Source organism: Caretta caretta, chromosome 1 (assembly GCF_965140235.1).
Source record: "Caretta caretta isolate rCarCar2 chromosome 1, rCarCar1.hap1, whole genome shotgun sequence".
NCBI classification, from domain to species: domain Eukaryota; kingdom Metazoa; phylum Chordata; order Testudines; family Cheloniidae; genus Caretta; species Caretta caretta.
The window spans coordinates 282,586,793-282,607,938 of record NC_134206.1 but is presented as its reverse complement, the minus strand read 5'-3'; the positions used below and the strand labels follow the sequence as shown (position 1 = coordinate 282,607,938).

At 41.5% G+C, this 21,146-nt stretch overlaps 1 protein-coding gene across 11 annotated transcripts in view; it reads left to right on the top strand.

Annotated features, from left to right (window-relative positions):
* NAV3 (neuron navigator 3) overlaps positions 1–21,146 on the top strand; it is a 778,536-nt gene that overhangs the window by 701,229 nt on the left and 56,161 nt on the right. For 9 of the 11 annotated variants that reach the window (XM_075124347.1, XM_048835702.2, XM_048835701.2 and 6 more), the window contains 6 exons: positions 1,455–1,731; positions 4,432–5,137; positions 6,658–7,146; positions 14,474–14,515; positions 16,952–17,112; positions 19,587–19,775. In XM_075124347.1, the coding sequence (XP_074980448.1) occupies positions 1,455–1,731; positions 4,432–5,137; positions 6,658–7,146; positions 14,474–14,515; positions 16,952–17,112; positions 19,587–19,775 (1,864 nt within the window). The remainder of the gene's footprint in view (positions 1–1,454; positions 1,732–4,431; positions 5,138–6,657; positions 7,147–14,473; positions 14,516–16,951; positions 17,113–19,586; positions 19,776–21,146) is intronic. The other 2 variants (XM_048835698.2, XM_075124349.1) reach the window with 1 other exon arrangement.

The following is a 21,146-nucleotide window of genomic DNA, read 5'->3' as shown; positions in this document are numbered from 1 at the left end:
CCAGACTGTCGTTATCACTGCAGTTGCTACATTTGACCTCTGTCCCTTCCATAGCATTTTCATAGGAGTGCTTTCTCCTACATTTATCACATCTTGTTTTCCCTTTACACTGTTGTTGGCACTAATAACACCTTAAGGGAGAGATGATATATGGCTTGGTTCTTTAATATCTGAAACCTTAGTGTTACTTTCTCGGGTAGAGTCCCTCCCTTACATGTAATCAGTACAGCTACTGATGGCTTGCTTTCTCCTCCTCGTTTAATAATTAGTCATTGACTTTAACACTTTATCTTCTCCTATGCTTACGGTTATCTCAACATTGGTCAGCTCTAATGACACTCCATATATTACCCCATTTTTTTTCCAGTCAAATACTTTGGTAGCTGCAGCTTATTTTAAACTTTCCATAAATTTTAGTTTTTAGCAGTTTGTCAGCTTGTTCTTTGTTTTTACATTCAGCTAAGAGATCACCATCTCGGAGCTGTAGACAACCTGTGACCGCCAATAGTGGGCAGACACAGTGTAAAGTTGGGGCCATGTGACTGGCCCACGTCTAACCTCTGGGAGGAACCTTCCAGCCCCACGTCCTTGGACAGCCAATCCCACCAGCTTCTGGGGATGGGGTTAGGGCCACAGGAGCAGGGAGAGTGTGCCTCTGGGGTGACCCAGGGAGACTCGTAACACCAGTGTCTTCCTGAAGCTCCCGTGCCCTCACAGACACGTCATCAAGGGGAGGGGCATGACCAATGCTCCTACCTTCAGCTGAGCAGAGGTACCCTGCTGCCAGCACCTTCCCCAGCAACCCCCAGCTCTGTGGGCTGCCACGCTCTCCCCGCCAGAGTTACCTGCCCAGTGGAGGCGGGGGGGGGGGGGCTCCGTCCTTCTGCTGCTGATCCTCCCCCAGCATGCTTCGGGCTTACGTGGCCCCTGTCTCTGACAGCCGGGCCCAGGTGGGAAGCGGAGAGGGCGGGGCAGAGTCACTTCTCTTGCCAGCTGAGGGTGGCCGGTCAGGGTTGCTGCCTTTGTGCAGCATGGTGGGTGTCTGCGATAGAGCCCAGCTGGAGAGGCAGTGGCAGCGGACTGCCCCTCTGCTCCCCGCCCAGCCTGGCTGCCAGGGAGAGGGGCCAAGTGAGCTGGAAGTGCCAGGGGTGAGGAGCAGCAGGCACTCCCCCGCCAACAGGCCGAGCAGAGCAAGCCATGCAAGGGCAGCTCAGCACTCAGAGAAATCGAGGGGGGGGGGACTTGTTTGTGAAATCCCTAGGGAGTGGAGGGACAATAAGGTGTTACAGCTGAAGACTGAGGTAAATTGGGTTTTATAATAGCATTCATAATATAATCTGTGGTACAAAGAAATCAGTTTGCTTTATTCTCCTTCTCTTCCTTGGATTTAAAAAATGAGAAAATATTGAATGAAGCTGAGACTTACCATTTCCTGTGATGTAAATGTCTTGTAGCTGAAGACTGATTCAGAGAAACGGTCCGTAACAGACAGTGAAAATTGGGGCAGCACTGAAGAACTGAAGAAGCCGGAGGAGGACTTTGACAGCAATGTAGATGGCAGTGGTAAATGGAAGGGCCTTCCCTCGGGGCTGTCCGAAGACTCAGAGAAGGGAGGTCAGAAAACATCTCTGTCTGTTTCACAGACTGGATCCTGGAGGAGAGGCATGACTGCACAAGTCGGAACGACCCCATCCAGACACAAAGCTGGGACAAGTGCTCTCAAGACACCAGGTAGTATTATGTCTCAGAAAAAAAGAGTCTGTAAGGGGTTAAAAATAATTAATAGATGTTATAAGCATGTCACAGGCAGTAGAAGGTGTTACAAATGGTTATAAACAATGGTTATAAGCCATTGACTCACCTATTAGTCTCTACAACAATTGATTAATTAACAATTAAAATATATATTAATTATTTATTAACCATTTATAGATGTACCCTTAATATAAAGTGTGACTGAATTTTGCTTTATTGTCATGGGAGTAGATAATTTCTTATCAGGGAATTGTAATGTATTGTTTCCCTGTTTTTCTTTCTGTTATTTTATGTTCTCGGAAAGACTTACACCAACAGTTGTTGAGAGTGTAAAACAAAAGCAGCACAGATTACAACAGTATAGGGGAAAAGCATTGACACTGAGGTGAGAGAAACCAAAGTGAACATTTTTGAATCAAAGTTTAAGGGTCAAATGAGGCTCCAGCTATAAATAGTGTAGCTTACTGCTGAGAAAAGAATTCTGTCTCTTCTTTTTAAAACTTGTGAAACTTTTTCTTCAATACGAGATGACTTGCAAAAGTTCAGAGATATATCATCCCCACAAAGGCCACTTAAAAATAGTAGCAACCGGTGTCAGTGTTTTGGCAATCTAATTTTGAAGCCAAAAATCATAAGATGATGGGAAGTAAAGATGGAAAAGACCTCTATTAGATTGTCTAGGCCAGGGATCAGCAACCTTTGACACATGGCCCGTCAGGGAAATCCGCTGGCAGGCCGTGACAGTTTGTTTACCTGCAGCGTCCGCAGGTTCGGCCGATCATAGTTCCCACTGGCTGCGGTTCGCCATTCCAGGCCAATGGGGGCTGCGGGAAGTGGCGGCCAGCACATCCCTTGGCCCGTGCCACTTCCTGCAGCCACCATTGGCCTGGAACGGCAAACCGAGGCCAGTGGGAGCTGCGATCGGCCGAACCTGCAGACGCTGCAGGTAAACAAACTGTCCCGGTCTCCTAGTGGATTTCCCTGATGGGACGCATGCCAAAGATTGCTGATCTCTGATCTAGGCCATCCTTCTGCCAGTGCAGGGTTGTTCTCTGCAGTACGTTTTCTAGCACATGGCCCTGTCTAGTCAAAAATGTTTCTTTCAAGACCATTTAAAAAATATTTTATGAACCAGCAGAGGAGCCTTCAGCCCAAGTCTGGCATGGGCTAAAGCCACCTTTGCGTGTCCCTGATTCTGGAGCTGCCAAGTGCCAGTCTGGCCCCAGACTGTAAATTTAGAGAGGCCTGAAGACTGCTTTTATCTACACCATCTACAGCACCCCTTCTGGGTCCATTCCAGCAGCTAGAGCTCATCTGGACTCAGATATGCCCTAGCTACACCCCTGCTCTAGCAACTAGGAGTAGGGTGGCATAAGGATCACTACTTCTGCTCTGTACCACCCAAGGATTTCCCTGTGCTGGTAGAATCCTCTGTTCCATTGGAACAGAGCAAAGCAGCCACAGTGCAGGAGAAAATTGAAGTTTTTATTTATTTTGAAAAAAATCCATACACTCTGTGTATGTATGTATATATGCACATATGATATATACATGTGTGAGAGAGTGTACAATGCACTGTGTGTGTATATGTACATATGTACCTATTTCTACAATAATGGAATTGGATAGAATAAGAGAAGTGTATTAAAAACTTCTTCCTCTTCATGACAGTTTGACACCACAAGAGGAACCACTCCATAGAGCTACAAACTTGCTATAATAATTTGCTATATTAATGAAATACTATGATGTTCTCAGTATAAATGTCTTTAGAAGTTCTTATGATCTTAGAGTAGGCAATCTACGAGAAATCAAAATTAAAGAATGTAAAGAGAAGTGACCGTTTTGATTGTCACCGCAAAGGTGTTTGTAAAGGTAAAATAAAGTGATTGTTTTAAATCATATTTGTAAACATTTTTAACATTTCACAGTAGCACTGTATAGCAATGTAATCTAGAAAGATGCATGTGTGTATACTAATGAGGACAGTCTCACACAAATAACAATCGTGAGGAGATACTGGGGATATGGCAAAAAGAATTAAATCATAATACTGGCCTGATGCTAGATCAACAGTATTATGACTTATTATTGCCATTTTGTAAATACTCATTGATCATTGTTTGCACCTTTACTATCACAATGAAATTAACTGTAAGTGAATGAAAACGTATGCAATGAAAGCAAAACTGAAGGATGAAGGCGAAGTCATTTCTTCAAAGATAAGTAATGTATTTTTGAATTGTTAATTGCTGTTAACATTTTATTTTCACATATTATTTCTTCAGTATACTGTATTACTAACCAAAAAACAACTTTGTCTAAAAATCATAGTTTGAGCTTCAAGCTCTTCTTACAAATCACACGAGCTATGCCCACATCATGTATATGTAGCTAGAAATCCTCAGTAGAATTTCAGTCTTTTAATACCTGATGTTTATCTTTAATATACTGCATCTGGTACTGACTACTGACAGAGATGAGATATTGAACCAGGACTAGATAGACTTAATATCTAATATTGAACCAGGACTTAATTGGTGTGTTCTCTTATAGCAGTTTATCTGCTTGTATATAATTTATATCTCAAAATACAACCGTGTAGTAATTATATCTTGATATTAAGATACTATAGATATAAATATGGAGGTCTATATAAAATATACTCTTAATTAGGAAAAACAGATGATGCAAAGGCTTCTGAAAAAGTGAAAACTCCCCTCAAAGGCACCTCTATTCAGCGCTCTCCATCAGACGCAGGAAAAAGCAGTGGCGATGAAGGAAAAAAGCCTCCCTCTGGCATTGGACGATCAACTGCTACTGGATCCTTTGGATTCAAGAAGGCGGGGGTGGGATCTTCTCCTATAATCACCACAAGTGGGGCAACCATAACAAGTGGGTCGGCGACTCTGGGGAAGATGCCCAAATCCGCAGCCATTGGTGGCAAGTCAAATGCAGGGAGGAAAACTAGCTTAGATGGGTCACAGAATCAGGATGACGGAGTATTACATGTTAACTCGAAGACCACGCTGCAGTACCGGAGTTTGCCACGCCCTTCAAAATCGAGCACAAGCGGTATTCCCGGCAGAGGTGGACACAGGTCCAGCACCAGCAGCATTGACTCTAATGTGAGCAGCAAGTCTGCAGGGGCTGCCACCACCAAACTGAGAGAGCCCACGAAGATTGGCTCAGGGCGCTCCAGTCCCGTCACCATCAATCAGACAGACAAGGAAAAAGAGAAAGTGGCAGTGTCTGATTCCGAGAGTGTTTCATTATCCAGTTCCCCCAAATCCAGCCCAACCTCCACCAGTGCCTGTGGGACACCGGGACTCAGGCAGCCAGGATCCAAATACCCAGACATTGCCTCGCCCACATTCCGAAGGTAATGGGTTTGCTATGAAATCCTATATTTAAAAATAAATAAAGTGTGAAAGAAATATAAAATATTTATTAACAGAATTCTTAAGGAATGAGGCTCTCACTGCAACTCTGAAATGAGTGTGTCTTGAATTTTGACCACTGTCCCACAGTAGCTACATGTAAATCATGAAGAGTATAACAAGTTCTCATTGAATATTCAGATAAATCCCCAAACAGAAGAAAGTCCTCTCATTTATGGAGGTTCTGTCACTTTAATGGTGTTTGCAGCCTGTGGGGGGGAAAAAACTAATGAGCATTAAATAAAATGAGCATTAAATAAAAACTAATGAAAAATGAAAAAACTAATGAGCATTAAATAAAATGAGCATTAAATAAAAACTAATGAAAAATGAAAAAACTAATGAGCATTAAATAAAAAGTATTTGCTTTTAAAATCGTCAGCAACCTCTAGCTACAAGGATTTTATTATCTTTGTCGTTTCATTACGTCCCTCATCAGAAACATTAACAAAATGTGAATCCGTTGGAAATGCCCTAGTCTAATGTTTATGAAAGTGCACTAGATGAAAGACTTCCATTGTTTAAGTAAAAGCCAATGCTGCCCTCCTGTGGTCTATAGCCAATACATCTCCATTTAGTGGCTGTGAAATGACTGACCTACTGTTGATTATCATGGGCTTTATTATAAATAAAATAGATTGTTATGCCATCTTTATTGATTACTTTATTTCTGTGACAAGTTCTGCATTTATATTGAGAGTGTATTATGGACTGCAAACAAAGTGCTTAAGATATTTTCAGCAAGAGACTAAATCATCATTGACTATATTTCAACTTATTTTGCGGGGGGTGGGGCAGAACATAGAAACATAACCTCCATAAACTGCTGGTAACAGCCACATGACATGCATGTCTGTCCTTTCTGCCCTTGAAAAAGGATTGACACATTTAGCTCTGTGTATATTATTGTATCTGACTAATTACTGTTTGGCTCATATCCATACCACCATCTGTGCAAAAGGGGCGGGGGGGGGAGTGTGTATGGGGGGGAATCTTACACAAATATTTAGCTGTTTGACACTGTGAAGAGTGCCCTTTTACAAGTGATTCCTGCAATCATTTTAGCTGCTTATTGGAAGTAATGTTTTTAGCAGTCTAATGGTTTAAGTGTAGGAATGTAGGACTTAAACTAACTACTGGATCTGGGTGAAAGTTTAATCTGTTTATGCAACCATAAAACCAAAGATTTGCTTGTTTTTCATCTCTGTGTGAAGGTCTATACCTAAAGAGAACACATCTGAAAAACAGTGAATGAGAGCTTTTGATAATAAAATAAACCCCGTGTTAGTGTGATGTAGTTAAGTGGATTTAATGTTGAGAGGTGATTAATCAACAAGGAGTACATTATTTTAGTAGCAGTAATTAAATGTGGAATTTGGCTCTCGTGATGTTATGCCTTGAATGTTTAAGGTGGGTGTCAGTTTCTCTGAATAACAACTAAAACTGTTTGTTTTACTTTTAGGTTGTTTGGTGCCAAGGCTGGTGGCAAAGCTGCCTCTGCACCCAATACAGAAAGTGTGAAACCCACATCAGCAATGCCCAGCCCTAGTACCACATTAGCACGGCAAGGCAGCCTAGAATCTCCATCTTCGGGTACAGGCAGCATGGGCAGTGCAGGTGGGCAAAGTGGTAGCAGCAGCCCCCTCTTCAGTAAACCCTCGGAATTAAATACAGATGTTGTAAGTTTAAGTCACTCCTTGGCTTCCAGTCCAGCATCTGTTCACTCTTTCACGTCAGGTGGTCTCGTGTGGGCTGCAAACCTGAGCAGCTCCTCAGCTGGCAGTAAGGACACACCAAGTTACCAGTCAATGACTAGCCTGCACACGAGCTCTGAATCTATTGACCTCCCTCTCAGCCATCATAGCTCTCTCTCTGGATTGACAACAGGCACTCAGGAGGTTCAGAGCCTGCTCATGAGGACTGGAAGTGTCAGATCTACACTATCGGAAAGGTGAGCTTAACTGTAGACGCAGTGAAAACAAAAACAGTGAGAATGCAACAGAAACAGAAACAACAGAAAGAGAAAGCCCAAACGAACACCATCAAGAAGAGAGAGAGAGAGAGTTAAAAGTAATCTCAGGCACTAAGCCTGGCACACAGCTCTTGGCCACTTTTTGCAGTTTTACAAACACATTTTCTTACTTTTAAAAATGTTTTTTACTCTCTTGTTGCTCTGTGAAAGAGCAGCACGAAATCAAAAACCAACGAAGGCCCCAATCTGGCAACTTGTTTCCCATGGGAGATCCTGTGTGCAGTCCCCATTGAGGTTGATGGGAGGTTCACTTGGGAGGTAAACTTGCAAGGTCGTGGCAGGGCTACACAATGTTTTGACAAGTTCTGCACAGAACATGCAGTCCAGCACAAGAGAAATCCCACCTCCCCATAATCTCGTCACTGTCTTGTCTACCCACAACTGCTGTACTGCTTTAACTATGCAGGAAAAAGTACAGCGCCTCTAGCATGGATGCACTTATATCAATATAAGGGTTCTTATACTGGTATAGCTTATATGTCTGTACAGGGAGGGAAATAAGTTGAACTAATACGGAAATGGTTTTCCCATCCCTGAGAGCTTTTGAGATTTAAAAAAAAAAAATCTTGACTTACGATGGCAAAAAGTTCAAATCCCAAATATGTTTTTGAACCAATAATCCAAAAAAAAAAGTAGACTAGGTCAATAAAAGTGTTTTGTTTCAATACTTGTGAAATGTTTCCTTTCAATTTCAACCATTTTCAATTTTGTAAAACATTTTTAGTATAAATTTACTAACAATTCAAAGTGAAAAGTGGCTTTGAACTGAAAACCAAAACTGTTTGTTTAGAAAATGTCAAAACCAAACATTTAGACAATTTCAAAACTTTTTTTTAAAAAAAAATTGAAAGATTTATCAAAACCAAAGCCATTCCTACAAACAGTTCCACTTTTGATGTATCGGCATTTTCCAATGAACTAAATGTTTTGTTGGAAAATTCCCAACCAGAAATAAGCTGTACTGGTGTAAGGCACTTTTGTGCTGGTATAACTGCATCCCCACTTGGGGTTGTACCAGTTTACGTATATTGGTAAACAAATTACGCCTATAAGCATCATAGTTATGCCAGTGCACAATCTGTGTAGACCAGCAGAAAGATAAAAATACATTGACACACACGTGATTTTAAGTTGTCCTTGGCCCCTCAATGTATATGTAGTAATTACATTATATTAGGGCTGTTGATTAATCGCAGTTAACTCACACGATTAACTCAGAAAAATTAATGGTCTTTAAAAAAATTAATCACGATTAATCACAGTTTTAATCACACTGTTAAACAATAGAATTCTAATTGAAATGTATTAAATATTTTGGATGTTTTTCTACATTTTCAAATATATTGATTTAATTTACAACACAGAATATAAAGTGTACAATGCTCACTTTATATTTTTATTAAGAATATTTGCACTGTAAAAATAAACAAAAGAAATAGTATTTTTCAGTTCACCTCATACAAGTACTGTAGTGCACTCGCTTTACCGTGAAAGTGCAACTTACAAATGTGGATTTTTTTTTGTTACATAACTGCACTCAAAAACAAAATAATGTAAAACTTTAGAGCCTACAAGTACACTCAGTCCTACTTCTTGTTCAGCCAGTTGTGAAGACAAACAAGTTTGTTTACATTTATGGGAGATAATTCTGCCCTCTTCTTATTTACAATGTCACCAGAAAGTGAGAACAGGCGTTCGCATGGCACTTTTGTAGCCCGCATTATAAGGTATTTGCATGCCAGATATGCTAAACATTTGTATGCCTCTTCATGATTTGGCCACCATTCCAGAGGACATGTTTCCATGCTGATGACGCTCATTAAAAAAATAATGTGTTAATTAAATTTGTGACTGAATTCCTTGGGGGAGAATTGTACATATCCTGCTGTGTTTTACCCGCATTCTGCCATATATTTCATGTTATAGAAGTCTCAGAAGATGACCCAGCACATTTTGTTCGTTTTAAGAACACTTTCACTGCAGATTTGACAAAATGCAAAGAAGGTACGAATGTGAGATTTTCTATAGATAGCTACAGCTCTTGACCCAAGATTTAAGAATCGGAGGTGCCTTCCAAAATCTGAGGTATGGAGCACGTTTTCAGAAGTCTTAAAAGAGCAATACTCCAATGCAGAAACTGCAGAAACCGAATCACCAAAAAAGAAAATCAACCTTCTGTTGGTGGCATCTGACTCAGATGATGAAAATGAACATGTGTCGGTCTGCACTGTTTGGGGTTCTTATTGAGCAGAACCCATCATCAGCATGGATGCATGTCCTCTAGAATGGTGGTTGAAGCATGAACAGACATATAAATCTTTAGCACATCTGGCACGTAAATATCTTGCAACCCTGGCTACAACAGTGCCATGCATTATATGCCTGTTCTGACTTTCAGGTGACATTGTAAACAAGAAGTGGGCAGCATTGTCTCCTGCACATGTAAACAAACTTGTTTTTCTGAGCAATTGGCTGAACAAGAACTAGGACTGAATGGACTTTTAGGCTTTAAAGTTTGACATTGCTTTATTTTTGAATGAAGTTATTTTTTGTGCATAATTCTATATTTGTAAATTCAACTTTCATAATAAAAAGATTGCACTACAGTAATTGTATTAATAAGAAGAAATGGAAGGATGTTGAGTATATGCTAAATCTTATAGTTTTGCAAAAGATGTTTAATATCACATTAAAAATGTTAATGGCTTGGCATAAGCAGCTCCCACTTCTAATACTTCATGTATTTGTTCAGTGATTTAATTTCAGTGATTCCAAATACTTTGGCCTCTGGCGATATTTTAAAATTTTGTATCTGTCCACGTGGAGATATTTTGACTGAGTCCTGAGAGAGCCATATATGATGTTGATCTGGCCTCAGAATGAATCAACACACAAATTTCTAGAGAAAGTTGTCATTTCTTGATTTATAGCCCCAGTAGGATCTTTGTAGTCTGATTTTTTTCCCCAAAAGGTCTGTTAAAAAAAACTGTGTTGTTTTATGCAGTTGAACCTTCATATGCTTTTTCCAACAAAAATGTTGTTTTGCAACATTAAGAGACAGAAAAAGGTCCCCTTTCTCTTCACGCTGTAAGCCACAGTTATAGGGGCACTGGTTGCTTTCCAGACCCATACTGGTAGTAGACTGGAAAGCCGTGCGGGAGTAGCTGTAGCAATATTTCTTCTTTCTTTCTTTACTGGGAGCAGTTGCATGAGACTGAAAGAGCTTCTAATAAGCTGCATCACCACCTGCAGGCATAGCTATATCAGCATAGCTATACCAGCAAATCCTTTTAAGTCTAGCCAAGGCTTGAGGTGCGAATTTATACCACTATAACCGTATAGACACACTTATTCTGGAATAAGACTGGCTTTCTCAGTTTATGTTATGTCACTTTGGAAGGCCCCCAAAAGCCAATCCTATATCCAGAATAAGAGGGTCCACATGAAAAATTATACTAGTATAATTTCTATCGGTTAAATTATATCGGTATTGGCTGGGGAAACTATCTTGTGTAGACAAACCCAAAGTCAGAGATTCCTCTGTATTTTTTACCTCTGTGGAGTATTTACAACTTTTATGTTCCTCTTCTGTGTGGCCAGAGCAGAGGAGGAGGGATATTAGATAAGTGTTGCAGAATTAACACCTGTCTAGATGGTCAACAGGCAGCATCATGGGCTGCTGTGCTCAGCAGAAGTCAGGTAGCTGGTTACAGCTCCTTGATTCTCCATCTCTTCCTTGGACTACTCCCAGCTAGAGCAGCCTAGGTGCTGCTTTAACTTGTGCCCACTGATTATGTTCCCTAAGGGTCCCAATTTTATAGGGACAGTCCCAATATTTGGTAATTTGCCTTATATAAGCACCTATTACCTCCCACTCCTTGTCCCGATTTTTCACACTTGCCATCTGGTCACCTTACCTGAGGACTATAGACCAGTTAGGTATAGCCAAGTGTATTTCACACCATTCACTTCCTCACCCAATCAATGAATCACCTCCCTGAGCTAGGGGCTGTGAGTAGGGAAAAAGAGGGATCATCTGTGATCTCCAGGGACTTCTGGAGAACCTCAGAGAGAGACTTGTGGGTGGTTTCCACAGCTTAAAGGGATCAGAATGGGGATAAATAATCTGCCCCAATGTTGAGAAGGGGAATGTGGGCATTTATGCATGTCTGCTTGCAGCACTGCTGTTGGTAGATTACAAGGTGTATGATGATGTTGGTATTTATAACATTTTGTGCCATTCTCCCCCTCAGTGGTTCTGACTTAAGGCAGTTCACCACACTTGTGATGGGTCTTCCAAGAAACTCTAGATCAACATGTTAAATCTGACTTGTTTGTGCATTATCTCTAGAGGTCTATAAACAGTAGGATCAGCGTAGCTGTGACCTAGCAGTATTACTCTGCATTACAATTCAGAAAATCTACTTTCATTTACTGGTTCTGGTTTTTCCTTTAATCCCATAGTTATTAGGGTTTGTAGAAGCAACATGCTCAGCTTCATAAAGGGGGAGGGAGTGCGTCCTGATGCTAAAAAATAAAAAGACCTAGCCAGTTAAGGAAGCTAATTAACGTGCTGTCATATTAGCATTAATTATTAATAGCTGCAATGTGGACATCTCAATTTTGGAGGATTAGTCAGAGGATTTAATAATATTTTTAAATACAGAATAAATGCTTGTTTTGTTTCATTTTGGGCTGCTAAATCATTTCCATTCCCCAGTTAAAGAATATTCACCTCTTTTTCATTTGGGTATCCAAATTCAACCCCCACCGCACCCCCCCTTAGAGTGGGCTCCTAAATTATGGTGGCTGTTAGGTTGTAGTGTGGACATGAGTCACAACATTTCAGGCATTGGTTCTTTAAATAGTGTCGCTATTTTAGGGGTCATGGTGTATAGCTTATTTTCGATACATGAAAACATACAACCTAAAGAAATAACTAACTTAGGTTAGTCTCTAAGGTGCCACAAGTACTCCTTTTCTTTTTGCGAATACAGACTAACAAGGCTGCTACTCTGAAACCAGAAAATCTATTCCTTGTCATGGGCTTTGGAGTATACACAGAAGGAAATGTTGTTGATATTATGATCATTATTATTTGTTATATACTGAAGTGGCACCTAATGGCACAAATCAAGAATCAGGGCCTTGTTTATTACAGAGGACTAGTAAATGCATGAACCATGCATTTAAATCCATGTAATCTCCTTCTCAGCCTGGGTTAATTTTTGATGACTGTTCGTGTGCCATGGTTAGGCTGGAAATCAAGTTATAGGTTTATCACTGGACCAACCACTTGTAGACAGTTATAGTCAAGCTTACACTGCATCACCTCTATGGGCATGTCTATACTGCCTGAGGTTCAGACTATCGTGGTGTGAATAGCAATGAGCACCAAAATGCTGTACTGTAACTCCCCCATGTGGATGCTGGAGACGTGAACTAAATTCCTCGTTGACATTAACGTAGACCTCTTCAAATAGGACTACATCACTTCAAATAGGACTACATCAATGTGAGGTAGGAATCTTTTAGTTCATGTCCATAGAGTCCACAGTGGGGAGTGCCAGTGCAGCACTTTACACACTGCTGTTCACACCCCTGTAGTATAAACTGTGGGGCAGTGTAGACAAGCCCTGAGTAGCTTCCCTCAACTTTCTTCTCCCTGTGCAGAGTGAGGCCCTGACTAAATTAAGGACATTTGCTTTATTAATTCCTACCATTGCTAAGACCGGTTGAGCTCCTCTGGAGTTAGTAACGCTGAGAGCCCTAGCTGAGATGAGTGGCTGGTTAGAGCATTTTCAACATCTTGTCAACTAGACCTGCTGTGAGCAAGGTTACATAAAACTATGTTGAAAACTCCAGCACCCCATCTGCATGAGCGCTCTCAGCACTGCTAACACCACTGAAATTGAGCCAGTTAGCAATAGTGTAAAAGTTTTAGAACTTTTCCCTAGGAAGGCAGTGTGGATCCAAGTGACTGTTTGTCTCTGATGCTTCTCTCGATGGTGTAAAGTACATGCTGATCAGCTTTGTGGTGATGATGTGATGGAACATAGAACCACTCTCCCCCCCGCATACACACACACACACACACACACATATTTCATTTAATCCTCATATTGACATTGAATTATATTTCCAAAATAAAATAGTGTATTTCACTGAAGGGCCAGATCAAGTGTTGCAATTACCAATCAGCTGAAATCCTAGATCATAGGTGCCAACTTACTCAGCTCCCGGGAGTGCTTGACTCCCACTCCACCCCAGGTCCCGCCCCCACTCTACCCCTTCCTTCAAGGACCCACCCCTGCCCTGCCTCTTTCCGCCCTCACCCTGCCCCTGCCCGGCCCCTCCATCCCCTCCCCCACCTCTTCCTGCCCCCACTCCTCCCCTTCTCTCCAGCGCCTCCTGTCCGCCAGCGGGGGGGAGGCGCTGGGTGCTGAGCACCCACTAATTTTTTTCCATGAGTGCTCCAGCCCCGGAGCACCCATGGAGTCCACGCCTGTGGCCTAGATCATTGAGGGAAGATAAAACACCTGAATTATTTCCTATTTGAAGGAAAGTAAGTGACAGTCCTTTTAAGCAGCTCCCTGTCTCTGGAAGGATTTATACTGCTAAGAGCCCAGTTCTCCTGTGCCTTGCATCTCATGTTGTTGTTCACTCCAGCACAAAGTGAATTTTAAAATGCTGCTACCATCTGATCTGGTGGCATTTTACACCCTATCTGCACTTGCATTGATTGCACAAGAAGCAAGACAATGGTGAATCAGTCTCTGTATATTTAGCACATCTTCCTACAAGCAGAATCTGCCACTTAGCTTCTGGCAAGGCCATGCTGCCTCTTTGCAGGTGTCACAAACCTGCATTTTGCATAGAAACATAGCAAAAGATCACAGGGAGCTGTGAAAAATGCAGGTTTATTCTGTGATCGTATGACTCCCATACAGGTCGAGTCTGCATGACTCAGTAAGGAAGATTAAGAATTGGAAGGCAGAACTTCTGTCTGATTTGGAAACTTGCCAAATGGCTATTGACCCGGACCAGAGCACGTCTGGATGAAAAATGAACATGTGGCAATCCATGTCCTATCTTCCTCTCTAATGAGTCAGGGGTTTATCATAAAGAGACATTAAAATATATTACATCTCCTTTTGTTATATGAACATATGTAGACTTTTAGAGTTTGTAATTCTGAACAGTCCTGTTTACTATATGTCCTTAGGGGTTTTCTTTGTTTTAACAGCATGCAGCTTGACAGAAATACACTACCCAAAAAGGGACTAAGGTATATACTTTATTCAGCATGATTGCAGCTTCTCTGTTGTTCTGTAACCTTTTCTACATTGTCTCTCCGTCTCTTTCTCCTTGCTGATCCTGTTTACAACAGAGCTCCTGGTGCTTAGGTTTAAATCAAGCAAACTAGACCCTTAACATTAGATTTTCTCTTTCCAGTCTGGCCTAGTGAATAAATTGAGTATACAGATATATCGTGGAAAGCAAAAACGATTAAAAATAGTTTCCTTATATGATGAATGTTAAGAGACCTTCAATGCAGTAGATAAATAAGAGAGTAACAAAGTATTTTTGCAACACAAAGCAAACTGAAAAAGGGCAGAATAACAAGGTTTTAGAGATGGGGCAGAATGTGGGCTCTAAGTATAAGTAGCCATGGATTTGGTGGTGGGGGAAACAGCCATCGCAGATCCAGCTTGAGCAGTTAAGGATCCACAATCTAAAAGAGACACATTTCAGCATCCAGGGTTTGAAAGCATAAGACACACCCCAGCTGTACTCAGACCCCAGCCCAGCCACCCACATGACTTCCACTCATCACTGCTCTCTTCTTTTCAGATAGGGAAGGCTATCTTCAGACAGGCTACCACCCCTGTCCTAGGCTCCAGGTTGGGTGGCGGGGGAAGAGACTATATGGCTACTCCCACTGTCTCTTCAGGTAAGGCTGCCATATCAGCCTGTCCACTGCTGTAATCCAACAAAGCTCTTCTGGATCAGCCCACCTTCCTCTCCACCAACCCACCCACCCACATAGTCTGACATACAGCCCTTCCCACACTGGAACTGTATGTCCTAAAGCCCTGCTGTTGATAGGAAGCTACACAATATTTTCTGGGCTTCAAAGTCCAAGTGCTAGGAGTGGGTCTGCATCTCCCCAATGCCCTTTGAATGAGAGAGGATGAAGCCAAATTTCCCACCACCCCTTAAAGAGTGCTGTTGGATGGAGGGAGTACCCCAAAGAGACAAATAGGAAAAGCAGCCAGCTAGTACCCCTTGAAGAGTCCAAATGGGAGGTGGAAGTTTGTGGTCCCATCCTATAAAAACAGCAAGGGTGAGTGAGGCTGGGGATGGGGTGGAGGGCAGGGAGTTACGAGTCAGCATGTGGGCATAGATGCCTAATTAGCTATTGTCACGGGATTTTTCACCATTTTGGTCTGATGAAGGCTGGATCCCAGTTATAGTCTGTACTGCTACTGGGGCTTGTGTTAAAAATCCGAACCCTGAATTTTCACTTCGGCTACTTCCAGATCCAGAAACCATTGGGGTAGCCCACCTCTACCAGGTTTAAAGAGCAGCATAATGCATCATTTTTTTAAAGAGAGAAAAGAAAGAATTATTTAATCTGAATAGGATACTTTTAAAATATCCCACAGTTGGCATAAGAACAGTGACATGAGAAATTACAAATTCATTTAATCAGCTTCCTAAGCAGAAATGGAAGTGCCTCATAAACCCAGACGCTAAGATAGCAAACGCCTGGGTTTCTCTGGGATGACTGTAGAACATTGGTGGCACATGATAGCGGGGAAGAATGTGAGAGTGCTCTTCAGTTGGCATAGAATTGTGCTGAATGAAGTTTTATGGTGGGCTATCACAGTCAGTTGTAAAAACAGGCTTCTGATTGAGACTCAGATGCTAAGAAATACCTGCACATTTCTAATGCTAGATTTTCCCTTCCTCTAACCTGATCAATGGGTTGGCTGTTCTCCCTGTTCTACCTTTGATCAGTTACGCTCATTGTATTGGTTAGAAATAGCATACGGTTGATTGATAGATTTGGTTTCCAAACTTTTTTGTTCCAGAGAACTTGTTTCCATTTAAGTGATTATTTGTCCTTACCTAATTTGGGAAAGGACACAATGCCATGTAGCATTCCACAAGACAAACATCCCATTTGATCACAGTAGCTACCATTACCAAAGGAAATTCCTTTTTTCACAACTGTTGATCTGTTTCAGCTCCCTTTGTCTTACCAAATGTCCACGTGCTCGAACACTCCTGTGGCACACTTCTGCAGCCAGTCATCTTTCTTGGCTTTCCAGTCTGTCATTCATCCACTCTACTACTATGGTACTCGGCCTTTGCCTCATATTATTCACCGGCTACAGCTTTCTAAGTCCTTTTCTCTCAGCTCAGCTGTCTCGTTGGTATGATTTATTATGACATTTCACCAAAAAAAGGAGAATGTTATTTTTGTTTGTATGGGGTTTGTTTGTTTTTTTCCAGCAGTGTTTTTCCCCCCCTGGGAGATCTAAAAAAGATGCTTTAAAGTCAACTGTAACAATTGAGTAATTGTAATTAGATACAGGACAGTCAAGATTGTTGTTCTGCCTGACCATCAAAGCTTATCTGATGTTGACTATTGTTCGCTGCATTGTGAACCCTGTTAGTCGTTGTTGTTTTAAGTGTGCCAGCTCTGATTTTTCAGATATACCCCGTCATCTCGGCAGACCAGCCAGGAGGAGGGCAAAGAGTGGCTGCGCTCCCATTCCACTGGAGGTCTGCAGGACACCGGCAGTCAGTCCCCTATCGTTTCGCCTTCAGCTATGTCTTCCTCTGCAACTGGGAAATATCACTTTTCCAACCTGGGTAAATGAATTTTTTCCCTTACTTTCCACACTAAAAAATAATCATATAACTGACTATTTTACAATGCATTTTTTAGTCTGTCTAGCTAGGTACCCTTTTTTTTTATTCCCCCACGCCCCTTTACCATAGTATCTGGGCACCCCACAAACATTAATGAATTTATCCTCACAGCATCTCCATGATATAGGCAGGAGTTTATCCCTATTTTACATGTGGAAAAGAGACACAGATTTCCTGCCCAAGGCCACGCAGGAAGTCCACTGCAAAGCTAGGAATTAAACTCAAATCTCCTGACTGTTATGGCAGCGTCTTAACCACAAGACTGTCCTTTCTCCCTCACAGCCTGATCCAGCCATCAACAGGATTATTTCCAATGGTTTTAGTGGGCATTGGATCATACATTTAATCCCTTCTCCCATTTGGGTAATAGTACATACTGTAGCTTTGTTTTGAGATGGGCCCAGATTCAACACTGGGAACATCTGGAACAGTAGATAAACTTCTTGGCTGGACCATTTATCTGTTATGGGCCCAACCACAATCCTGTCTCCAAATGCCCCCACTCTTAAGAATAGTTTGGATCCAGGTCAGGATCTGAACGTGGCTGCTCTGTTCCTGCTCTGGATTTTATTACTAAGACCTCTTTTTCACCTTCTCTTTATGACAGAAAATGCTACTTTCGGTACCTGTAGTCAAATAAACTAAAGACTTGAATGGGTGTATGTTTTTTTTTCTATTAGTTGTTTTTGGATACACACACAGGGGTTTCATTCCAGTTTTACAATGTTTTGTGTTTTGTTTACTTTATATGATCTTTCTATTGAAATTTTTTATTCAGCAATTTTTGAAAACTTAGAATCTTAAAATGTTTTGTTTGTTGGGTCTGTCTCTCTGTCCTTCCACAGTGTTTGAGTCTCACTGGCTTAAACAGAATCAAATGTCAGACCTGCTGTAATTGTCATGCTCTAATAGCTGGCCTACAGAAGGTGTGAACCCTAGTTTTACACTAAGCTCTTATGTTTGAGGCCATTACTACAGAACTAGCAATAACCTGTGAAACATTCACACTTCTGTAGTGCTGCTGTTAGATCTGTATCCTCTGTAGGTTGCAGCCCCTAGAGAGCAACTTTATCAGGCACAAAAACATAAGGCTTTATTATATTACCTAAAATGCTGCACAAAGCCATTTTTATAAGCAAAATTAGATATAGTCTAAGCAAACCACTGGCTGGGACATTTTCGTGTGTTTGTATTGGTTTTAAACGTAAAGATACCTCTCTTTAGCACAGATTTCTCCTCGCTACATATCACTATTATTTTTTCCCTTCTTCTTTTATAGCTCTTGTGCTCACTTGCTAGCTTTTCCCACAAGCAGAGACCAATATAATGTACTATTGCAATAGCTTATTTTGCTCTGTCCTTCCTCTTTTATCAGAGTAACAGTGCTATGGAATAAATGGCTCTCAGAAAACAAACACCGCTGTTATGATTTCAGACACATCCAGCTCTGCTGGGAATCTTTTGGTCTATAGCAGGAGATCAAGACACAAATCAACAGGCTGACTCTGGACAGACAGTATTGTTTTTCTGGGCCCTAATTTTACATGGGCCAAGGGGCTCATATCAAGCCTCCCATTTCACTGGCAAATCAACTTTCCAATAGCTGAGAGTAGTTTCCTGAGTGCTGATCTGCGGCTGAACCAAGAGTAGATCAATTTTATTTTGGCATAAGCTTTTGTGGGCTAAAACTCACTTCATCAGATAAATTTGTTAGTCTCTAAGGTGCCACAAGGACTCCTCATTGTTTTTGCTGATACAGACTAACACGGCTTCCACTCTGAAAACAGTAGATCAGTTACTCCTGTTTCTTAATGTCAGCCAGCTGGCCCATGTGGGAGCATCTGTTGAATATGGTGATAGGTACTATAGAATACTCTAAATAGCACACAAAGAGATTAGAAATGGATTTTTGCAAAGGGCCTACCTCAGTGGAACCTCAATTTATAGGTACTCTATAATCTGTATAATCTGTAATCTATATAACAATTAATAATAATATTTGAAACATTTAACTGCAGAGAATAATTGGCTTGGTTAGTAAAGTTCCCCTGTGAACAAAAATGACAAATGAATATTCACTTTTAATTTTGTAATTGGTGGTGTTCATTTCTTCCTCTGATTTTCTGTCTTATCCATTATTACAGCCTCTCTTTGCCTGACAAGACGAACAAGTGGCTTAGTCAGATGTCAACATTGGTATTGCTCTGTGTTCTGCAGCATTATTATGTGTAACTCCAGTTTCCCCTAGACCGACTACTTTGGTTTTGCATGATAACTTCAGGCCTAAGAATGAAAACCTTAATTTCATCATCAGTGAAAAGCCCACTTACCCCTGCTTGCCGCTGTTTTCATTTTGCACAGAACCAAATCCCCGATAATGGAACGTACCTTACAAATGACGCTTTGCATTGCAGTGAGTCCAACCAACCTGTCCCAGTTTAACCTTCCTGGACCCAGTATGATGCGTTCAAACAGCATCCCTGCGCAAGACTCTTCTTTTGACCTGTATAATGACTCCCCGCTGTGTGGCAGTGCCACATCCTTAGAAGAGAGACCACGAGCAATCAGTCACTCAGGCTCATTCAGAGACAGCATGGAAGAAGGTAGGGCTGAGTTAACACTTCGATGAGCGAAGGAAACACAAATGTAGCAGGATTCTATTTGAACGGCCACCTTGAGTTGTAAATATTGAAATAATTCAGTCAACCTTTCTGATTTATAGTGAACTGGACTTGTAGCACCTCTTGCTCTGTTTGATCACAAGCGCAGGTACTTACAATAAGCTGGGATAGGCAAGGACGTGTTCTTTATACACTGAACACATTCTGTGTGTGACTTATTAATTTCCTGGAATAGTTTTTGAACTATAGGAAGTAGGATGCAGAAAATGTGGAAGGAAGGGCCTAACTCTTATTCTTGGGAAATGATTTTCTCCTTTCGATATAAAATGCTTGTCCGTGCCTTGGTTATCTCCTGCCTTGACTACTGCAGTCTCCTCCTCACTTGATGGTCTTATTCCTATCTGTCTTCCCTCCATTTTTTAAAATGCTAAAACAGTCTTCCTCACCTCTGTTATTATTTAAGTGATGACAATGTGCTTGGCAGTGTACAAGAAACAAAAATAAGGATAGTCCCTTTCCCCAATCAGCTAACGTTTGTGAGACAAAGAAGAGACAGGATGTAATGAGTGACATAAGTAACAGATTATGTATGTTTTAAATTGTTTTATTTGGCTTTTTTGTTGGTATATCGGTGTGTGGCAGTGGAAACGGGACAGACTGATTCCTCAGTCATCTACTTGGAGAAGTTTGGTGAATTGATGCAAGCAGACAATGTCACCTAAGGATAAGATCTTGACGGGACTAGTGACAGCACCCTGAGGGGAAGGGGCAGTCAGAAGGAAACAACAAAAGGAACAGTGGAAGTGTGGAGAATAAGACCAGAAAATCCAAGTTAAAACAGGGCGCCAAGTATGAAGTTGCAATGAAGAGGCCATCAGAGACCTTGGAAAGAGCAGTTTCACTGGAGCAGAGTGGGTGGAAGCCAGACTGGAGTGAATGCATGAGTGAGTTAGGGGAGAGGAGGTCAATGCATCAGTAGTAAATGGACCTTAGTAGTTCATAGACCTTTGAGGTAAAGGGGAAAAGGGGCATGAGTTGATACAGATGAAGGGGGAAATGTGGCCAAAACGTATTTTATTTTGGATAGGAAATTAGAGCTAACTTACACAGTGAAGGAAAGGAGCAAGAAGACCATGTGAGGGTCAGAGTTAGAGAGGCTGAATATGTGAGAGTAAGGGCAAGGGAAGTTAGTAACTGGGAGGGTATGGTATCAAGGGCAGAGCAGGAAATGTTCTGTGATGGCAGGTGGAAGGAGGGGTTGCAATATCATTTATAAATTTCTCAGGATGGGCATTGGATCCTGTAGTATCTTGAAGCGTACCCAGGATATTGGCAATGATTACCAAATACTAA